Source organism: Suricata suricatta, chromosome 17 (assembly GCF_006229205.1).
Source record: "Suricata suricatta isolate VVHF042 chromosome 17, meerkat_22Aug2017_6uvM2_HiC, whole genome shotgun sequence".
In the NCBI taxonomy this organism is placed as follows: domain Eukaryota; kingdom Metazoa; phylum Chordata; class Mammalia; order Carnivora; family Herpestidae; genus Suricata; species Suricata suricatta.
In genome coordinates, this window is record NC_043716.1 from 2,006,382 (window position 1) to 2,015,599 (window position 9,218).

General features: G+C 60.6%; 1 protein-coding gene across 1 annotated transcript in view; it reads left to right on the plus strand.

Annotated features, from left to right (window-relative positions):
- The first annotated feature begins 245 nt into the window (after positions 1-245).
- Positions 246-9,218, plus strand: part of NLGN2 (neuroligin 2) — a 9,411-nt gene continuing 438 nt past the window's right edge. Inside the window, exons 1-7 of the mRNA XM_029928789.1 lie at positions 246-720; positions 4,028-4,078; positions 6,282-6,431; positions 6,606-6,791; positions 6,915-7,107; positions 7,451-8,047; positions 8,974-9,214. Of these exons, the coding sequence (XP_029784649.1) occupies positions 261-720; positions 4,028-4,078; positions 6,282-6,431; positions 6,606-6,791; positions 6,915-7,107; positions 7,451-8,047; positions 8,974-9,214 (1,878 nt within the window). The 5' untranslated portion in view covers positions 246-260. The remainder of the gene's footprint in view (positions 721-4,027; positions 4,079-6,281; positions 6,432-6,605; positions 6,792-6,914; positions 7,108-7,450; positions 8,048-8,973; positions 9,215-9,218) is intronic.

Sequence of the window (9,218 nt, forward strand, 5' to 3'; positions counted from 1 at the left end):
CCTCCTCCCCTGCAGGTCGGGCCTGCCTTCACCTTCCCCCATTTCTTTCCCCTGCCCCACCCCTCGCCCCCTCCATGGAGAGGAACAGAACCCTTCTCTGTCCAGTCTAACCCAGGTCCCTCCCCACCCCCCTCCTCCCTCCTTTCCCCCGCCCCCTTCCCCCCTCCTGGGGCGAGGGGGGCCTCCCTCCCTCTCCCCCCCCTTCTCTCTCTCTCCGAGGGGGGGGGTCCCGGGGAGGGAGGGGGGGTCCCCCGATCAGCATGTGGCTCCTGGCGCTGTGTCTGGTGGGGCTGGCAGGGGCTCAGCGCGGGGCAGGGGGTCCCGGCGGCTCCCCAGGCGGCCCGGGCCCGGGCCTGGGCCTCAGCAGCCTCGGGGACGAGCGTTTCCCAGTGGTGAACACGGCCTATGGGCGAGTGCGCGGTGTGCGCCGTGAGCTCAACAACGAGATCCTGGGCCCCGTCGTGCAGTTTCTGGGCGTCCCCTACGCCACGCCGCCCCTGGGCGCCCGCCGCTTCCAGCCGCCTGAGGCCCCCGCCTCGTGGCCCGGCGTGCGCAACGCCACCACCCTGCCGCCCGCCTGCCCGCAGAACCTGCACGGGGCGCTGCCCGCGATCATGCTGCCTGTGTGGTTCACCGACAACTTGGAGGCGGCCGCCACCTACGTGCAGAACCAGAGCGAGGACTGCCTGTACCTGAACCTCTACGTGCCCACCGAGGACGGTAAGGGCGCGGGCACCAGGCTGGGCACCCGTGCACGCAGGCCCCAAACGCACGTGCGGACCCTCAGGCGCCGGCCCCGGCTGGCCTTCGTGGGGCCCAGGAGCGGCGCTATACGCCTGCAGGTGCTGAGGGCCCTCCCTCCGAGGGTGACCCCAGGCCCCTGCCCGGTGGTCCCAGGGACGCGTCCCTCACACAGCGACCCACAGAGAGCACAGCCGGGCTTAGAGACCCCATCCCTGCAAAGGCACGCACTGAGGCTGACCAGACATCGGAAGGACCTGCTACCCTCCTAGACGCCCCCTCCATCTCTGTGCCACCTCCCACCCCCAGACCTGGGCTTGTTCCCCGAGGAATACCAGCTTTAGTGACTTCTGCACCTCAAGACAGAGACTCCCTTTCTTCCAGGTGTGTGTGGGCACACTGCCACCTCCCATAGCGCATCCAGAGGGCATCACTGAGCTCAGCACCTCCTTTTCAGAAAGCTCTGTCCCCTGACCCTCATGCACCCCTGAAGGATCAGGGACCCCCACTCGCCAAGGGCCCCTCCATTCACAGCCCAGCGCATCCATTCCCCATCAGAGCATCTTGACCTTGGGGCTCCAGAGCTGGCTGCCCTCATGCCCCAGCAGTGCCTACAGCTCCTAGCACATGGCCCTGGAAAGTTCTCTATGGCCCAGCCCTCAGTACACAGGGCCTCTGTCAGGGCACCTTCCAGCTGTCCTTATATGATATTTTCATACCATGACTAACATCGCTATGTCCCTGAACGCCCCGTATCATGACTCCAGAGCACCCCCAACACCTCCCCAGAGGCCGTTTGCTCCTACAGCACCCCCGCCGGTCGTTTCCCAATGACTGTACACATAGGCCCCGTCCCCAGGCACCCCCCTGTCTACACTGCACACACTCAGTCCCCACCCATCACGGGCCCAAGGGCCAGGACAGCCCAGGAGTCTTGGCTACTCAGCGCACAGCTCAGGCCCCCCACCGACCTACACACTGACCGTGTGCTCCTGCGTCTCACACTTCATAACCCCCGGCACCCTCACGCCACACACGCCCCGCGCCTCTCCAAAATTGTGTGCCCCGTCACCCACATAGACCCGCGCTCCCCCCATCCCTACCTTTAGATCACATGACCTAGTGAGCGCTTGCCCGAGGCACCCTGCATGTGGCCATGCGCACCACAGTCCCCGGCACCCTCACCACTTCCCAAGCGTTGGTTACCCCTTTCCTAGTGAGCCCGCATCATGACTCAGGCTGTGACAACACACTCAACAGCCCTACACCCGACCCACAGATCAGGTGCTCTGACACCTCACTCCCAACCCATTGGGTACCAGTCATCCACCCTATGCTCCTTGCGCCGGCCACGCGGCCACGCGCCCTAACGCGGTAACTGCCCTTCCCATAGAAACCACGCCTCCTAGCAAACCACGCCCATGACTCTCGGAAGTATTGTCTCCTGCAGTCGTACTCGGATCCCAAGCACCTCCAGAGACTGTCTGCCCCCCTCCACTCCACACATTCCCCACAATACTGCAGCCCCTCCACATGGAAGCATCCACTCCACACCCCCCTGCCCTCTCATGGGTCACCTACCCCAACAGCCTACACTTAACAATGGCCTGTGAGTCATTCATTCATCCCAAGGCCTCCACACAGACTGTGCATCGCCATGCTCTCCACGCATGGGCTCCCCACTCCACCTCTGCCTTCATCCAGACCGCCCACCGCAGCGTCCCCCTCCGTGGGCTAACTCCTCACCCCGCCTGTGAAACATCCACCTGGCACGTCACCCCAACGGGCTGGCCACCCTGCCCCCACACCCCCCATGCCCACACCTTCTGTACTTTTAACCATCGCTTAATCACAGAACTGCTTGGGGCCTGACGCATTCAGGTGACCTCACTGAATCTTCACACCAGCCCTGGGAGGAAGAGGTTGGCTCAGGCGGGCACGCGCTTACAAATGCGTGTGCACAGACCCACAGTGTTCTCACAGTCGCCTGCGCCCAGCTCACTCCATTCCCATTCCCTTCCTGGTGTAGTGAGCAGGCCCTGATCCTAACGGGTCCCTGTGGGGCCATGACCGCCAGCTGGAAGGAGCCTTCCAGAGGCTGGCTTGGGCCTTGCGGACCCGTCCCTCCCATGCTGGCCCTTATCTCAATGAGGAGAAATCAATCAGCTGGGGGGGGGGAGGGGGGGCCCCTCTGACTTCTGGGACCCAGCTCTCCCCTGACCAATTCCCCAATCTGAAGAAAGCCTGGAACCGGACTCTGAGCCCAGTCTGGGGCCTTTCCTTGACGCGGGGCACACTTTGTGCCTCCCAGCACCTCCTGGCTGGCACCTTAAGTGTCAGGCTGGCGCAGGGCACTGTTTCCTGTTCCCTATGTGGGGACTGAACCCCGAATTGGGGAGGGGGCGCTCTCTGTCATTAGAGCAGTGTCGGGGGTTGGGGGAGGTGGTCATGCCCCCTGTGGGACGTTTACCGATCTGGACCGGGTGGGGGAGAGTAGGCCTGGGTAAGGGAGGAGGTGGGGGGTGCAGAGGGAAGAGGTGGAGTGGAGGGCAAGACCTGATGACCCCTTTCCCTGCTTCGCCCCACACTGGGGAGGTGGGGTGAGAAGCCAGGCCCGTGAGTGAGGATGGGAGAGGCGTGCTGGCAGGGGAGAGGCTGGGCAGGCGGGCAGGCGGCCCAACTGACCTACCCCCAGCCCTCCAGCGGGCAGCTGAGGGCTTCCACGGGCCATGAGCTGGGGGGGGTCCCCTCCTACGCTCTGCCCCCAAATCGGTCCTTTCCGCTGCGGCCCCTGTCGCTGAGTCTGGGGGAGCAGGCAGGTGCTGCGCTGGCCCTGAAGAGGGCCTGCGTGAGTGGTGGCCCCGTGGTACGTGGCGCAGCCGGCCTTGGTGTCCCGGCTCGGGGTGGGCCTCCCCTCCCCTCCCCCCACCTCTAACACTGCTTCATTTCCAGCAGTTAGCAAACACTTCGACAAGCCAAGTCAATATGTCTTTAAAACAGGCCTCAGCCCACTCAGGCCCCCCGCCCCCCCCCCAAACCAGCCTTTTCTTTGGGGCAGGACTTTTTCCGGGGAGGGGAACGAAATCGGGTTGTAGAAACGTTTTTCTCTTTTCTTGGTTTCTTTTTCTTGCGACCAGATTTTGCTTTTTTTGGCTTATTTTTTCTGCCCCCCCACCCTCCCCTTTTCTGCTTTCTGTCCTCCCCTCCCCATCCACCACCTCCCCCCGACCCCCATCTTTCCCCACAAAATTGTCCTTTTTTCTCTGTTTTGTGTTCCCGGTCTTAGGTCCGCTCACAAAAAAACGTGACGAGGCGACGCTCAATCCGCCAGACACAGGTAGATTTAAAAATCCCGCTGCATGTGGTTGCTGATTAAGAGACGCTCACAGCCCTGCCCCTCACTAAACGCCCCTCCAGCCCTCCAGGCCCCTAAGTCGCTGCCCCAACTAAACACGAAAAAGAAAAGAAAAGAAAAATTTGTGACAATTGAAAATAAGAATTATGTGAACTGCAAACGCAATCTGAACAGTGTTGGACCCGCTAGCAAGAAAAGCTAAACACGGCAAAACTATGAGTGAACACAGAAATTGGAATGTCAGAGAAACCAAACCAAACCAAACCAAAACACCAAAGAATTGGATGTTTAGAGTTTGACCGAAATTTGGGCTGGTTTGACACTTGTGAAAAGTAACATTCGAAAACAAAACAAAACAAAACAAAACAACCAACTTTAATTTGGAGCAAAACTACATTGGAAACAAAAAAAAAAATCTAAGATTGGCAAATTGATGGTACAATTGAAACATCAGAACCAAAAACGTGCTATGATTTCCAAAAGCCTATCAGATGCAGAAAACGCAAACATTTGAAGCAAATTAAAGAATTTGGAAATTTTTTAAAACAGGGCCCAATATCTTGGAGTTTCACCACAAAATTTTGAAAAGGAAAAAAAAATGCAAAGAACTTTTTTCTTTTTTTCTTTTTTTCAAAAAAAAAAAAAACATGGATCTTTTTGGTTTTTGGTTTTTGGGTTTTTTTTTTTCTTTTCTTGTCAAATCTGCCCCCCCGAGAGCTTCTTGTTTTTTGGTTGTTGTTTTTTTCTTTCTTGATCCTGTTTTTTTGTTGTTGGTTTTGAATTCTTGTTGCCCCAGCCCCCTCCCTGCTCCTTCCCTTTCTGACCCCCCCCCCCCACGCAGGGAGTGGAGGTGCTGGGTGGGGAGGAGGGGAAAACTGAGGACTTTAAGAGAGAGCCTTGCGGGGAGGGGACTCCAGCCTGAGTCTGGCAGGAAGGCCAGCAGAGGGTCAGGAGAAAGGGAATAATAGGATTTGGAGAGAGCGCAGAGGGCAGAGTCCACTAGGCAGAGGGAGGTGGCAGAGAAGGTCCCGAGAGACTGGAGGCTGGACAGCGGTCCATAGGGGTGGAGGGGAGGGTCTTAGTGGCCTGTGGGCTGACCTTGCGGCAGGAGAAAAGTTTGCAGCACGAGGGAGGTGAGCAGAGGCCCTGGGGATGGCCATGAGGCCCAGGCGCTGCTCTTGCTTGTCGAATGCCCTGGCTGGTCGCACATGGCAAGTGTCAAGGAGGAGGAGGGCCTGTGGGGCCACGGGTGACTCCAGCCTGGTGCCGGGCCGCCTCATGGAGGGGCTGCAAGGGAGGGTACTTTCGATAGCCCTGGGGACCACTGGGCCAGGCCCTCCCAGGCTCCCACCATCTTCTGGAATCTCTCTCCTCAGTGTGGTCTGGAGGGCCTCCAGGGCCTGCCCCATGTGGTGGTGACTAACGGGATCCTGTAGGGACATGGCTAGAGGGATGTCCAGTGCAGAGCTTGGGGTCAGGCCGGTTAGGGGCGGTGGGGGGGGCCTGAGACGACAGAGCTGTACCCTGGCTATATCCAGCCAGCACTCTCCCACCCTGCCTCCTCTTGCAAAGTAATTAGGCTGGGGGTTGCCATGGTAACTGGGGAGGTGACCTAGAAAGGAATTAGGGCGGGGAGGAGACCAAGCCCCCAGGGACCCTAGGCTGGCACCCCCTCACCCACAGTCCTGGCTACCACGTGGACATGAGACCCAAGGCCTGAGTCCGAAGAGTGGCCAGGACCCTCCCAGCATCCCTAGCGCCAGAGCCAGCCTTGGGAGTCTGGTCTTCCTAGGAGCGGGAAGGAGATTTGCTCTGTGTGTGTGTGTGTGTGTGTGTGTGTGTGTGTGTGTGTGTGTATGTGGGTTGGGGTCCCCCGGATCCAACCGATGCCCTGGGGAGGGTCCCTCCAGCCCCACCCCAGCCTCTTAGGCTTCTCGGAAGGTCTGTGTGGCATTGTGGGAAGTGCTGTGGGGCAGGCTGGCAGGAGGTGAGCAGGGACCTCTGGCCAGGGCTAGCTGGAGAGGGGGGGAGGGGAATCCGGTCTTGCCCCCCAGGGATGGGAGTGACATGTCCCCTGAGCTCCGGGCTGGGAGCCGCAGGCCCGCGAGCTGGGCAGTGCTGCTTCCGGTCTGACTGTGGTCTTGTCCCCCGACCCCGGCCCACCGCCCACCCCCTCCCCACGCAGATATCCGGGACTCCGGGAAGAAGCCGGTGATGCTGTTTCTCCACGGCGGCTCATACATGGAGGGCACCGGCAACATGTTCGATGGCTCCGTCCTGGCCGCCTATGGCAACGTCATTGTAGCCACGCTCAACTACCGGCTTGGGGTGCTCGGTGAGGGTAGACAGCCAGCTCCGGGGGCCAGAGTCCGGGAGGGGACCCTGGGCCGGGTGGTGTTCCTCTCAACCCGGCGGAAGCGGAGGGGCTTCTGGGCTAGACCGAGCTGCCCAGAAAGGGGGCCAGGGCGCTGTGACACCCCCAGGAAGCCCATTCCTCCTCTCCCCCCAGGTTTTCTCAGCACCGGGGACCAGGCTGCAAAAGGCAACTATGGACTCCTGGACCAGATCCAGGCCCTGCGCTGGCTCAGTGAAAACATCGCCCACTTTGGGGGTGACCCCGAGCGCATCACCATCTTTGGGTCTGGGGCAGGGGCCTCCTGTGTCAACCTTCTGATCCTCTCTCACCATTCGGAAGGTACCGGCGACTCCTCTGCCTGCCCCTGCCGTCCCCTTTCCCACACTAGGATGCTCCCCGCCCCCCCCCCCTGCCCACCTTGCACTAACACAGTCCAGCCTGAGGTCTGCCTGTCCCCGCCAGGGTTGTTCCAGAAGGCCATCGCCCAGAGCGGCACTGCCATTTCCAGCTGGTCTGTCAACTACCAGCCGCTCAAGTACACGCGGCTGCTGGCGGCCAAGGTGGGCTGTGACCGTGAGGACAGCGCCGAGGCCGTGGAATGTCTGCGCCGGAAGCCCTCCCGGGAGCTGGTGGACCAGGACGTGCAGCCCGCCCGGTATGGGGCTGGGAGAGGGCCAGGGCCAGGCCTTCACTTTCCTTGTTGGTTCCAAGGAGGTGGAGGGTGAGAGGTGGCCCCCTCAAGGAGACGAGGGGAGGTGGGCTTCGGGCCCCCCTACTGGCGCTGCCTTCTTCTCTCTGAAGCCTTACCTAAGTGGAGGGCCCCAAACAGAGCGAGGGTGCGCACGGTCCCATGAGGTGCTCCAGGTACGACTTCTGGAGAGGCCAAGGGCCCTGAATTTAACTGGGGGAGAAGGATCTTGTGAGCACAGGGCTCAGCAGGTTACGAGCTGAGAGGAGGCCCGGGGGCAGGTGATGAGACCCTGACCCCTTCTCCCCAGCTACCACATCGCCTTCGGGCCCGTGGTGGACGGTGACGTCGTCCCCGATGACCCTGAGATCCTCATGCAGCAGGGAGAATTCCTCAACTATGACATGCTCATTGGTGTCAACCAAGGAGAAGGCCTCAAGTTCGTAGAGGACTCCGCAGAGAGCGAGGACGGCGTGTCCGCCAGCGCCTTCGACTTCACCGTCTCCAACTTTGTGGACAACCTGTATGGCTACCCGGAGGGCAAGGATGTGCTTCGGGAGACCATCAAGTTCATGTACACGGACTGGGCCGACCGAGACAACGGCGAGATGCGCCGGAAGACGCTGCTGGCGCTCTTTACAGACCACCAGTGGGTGGCGCCGGCTGTGGCCACTGCCAAGCTGCACGCCGACTACCAGTCCCCCGTCTACTTTTATACCTTCTACCACCACTGCCAGGCTGAGGGCCGGCCCGAGTGGGCAGACGCAGCGCACGGGGACGAACTACCCTACGTCTTCGGTGTGCCCATGGTGGGTGCCACCGACCTCTTCCCTTGCAACTTCTCCAAGAATGACGTCATGCTCAGTGCTGTGGTCATGACCTACTGGACCAACTTCGCCAAGACTGGGTGAGGGCCAGCAGGGCTGGGTGGGGCGCCCCCTGCAGGCCCGGCACACAAACCCTCCATGCTCATCGCCCTCTCCCTCATGCCCTCCCTCATTCCTCCATCTTTGCCTTCTCCACCCAGGCACCTGCCGTACACCTCCTCCGCGCCAGGCACTGAGCTGCTGTTGGAGAGTCCGCAGGGGTCCACAGAGAAGGGCCCTGTCTTTCAGGGGGTGGGGGTGGGGCTCACTTGGTGGCTTTGGCTCCAGGTCTGTCTCTCCAGCCCTTCTCCTCCCTCTCTCTGGACACTGCTCTCAGTCTGATGCTCTGGGCTGTGTTTATGAGCATGTGTAAGGATTTGTGTCTGTCCGTCTCTCTCACTGTCTCTGCCTCTCTCTCTCTCTCTCTTCAAATTCACTGATGCCTCTCCCTTTCTCTCTTCTGTTTGTTTACCTTTTGCTTGCTGGTTTCTCTCCTGTGTCTTTGCCTCTCAGTTTCCAACGTTTTTATTTGTTTTTGAGAGCTATAGACAGAGGGCAAGCGGGGAGGGGCAAAGACAGGGAGACACAGAATCGAAGCAGGCTCCAGGCTCTGAGCTTCATTCAGCACAGAGACATACCTGGGCCTTGAACTCTCGAACTGTGAGATCAGGACCCTGGCTGAAGTCGGACACCTCACCGACTGAGCTCCCCAAGGTGCCCCCTCTCTGAATGTGTCATTCTCACTCAGCCTCAGCTTCCGCCTCTCTCACTGGCTCTCTGCCTGTCTCTGTCCGTCTCTAGCAGTTCCTCTGTCTCTTCTGCCTCTGTCTCGGTCTCTGGTCTCCCCGGCTCTCGGCATCTCTGTGGGTCTCCGTTCCCTGCGAGCGCGCGCACACCACGCACACCACCCCCTCGCCCTCGGGGCCTCCCCCTCACTCGCCCTCTCCCCGCCCTCCTGTGCCCACAGCGACCCCAACCAACCGGTGCCGCAGGACACCAAGTTCATCCACACCAAGCCCAACCGCTTCGAGGAGGTGGTGTGGAGCAAGTTCAACAGCAAGGAGAAGCAGTACCTGCACATCGGCCTGAAGCCGCGCGTGCGCGACAACTACCGCGCCAACAAGGTGGCCTTCTGGCTGGAGCTCGTGCCGCACCTGCACAACCTGCACACGGAGCTCTTCACCACCACCACGCGCCTGCCCCCCTACGCCA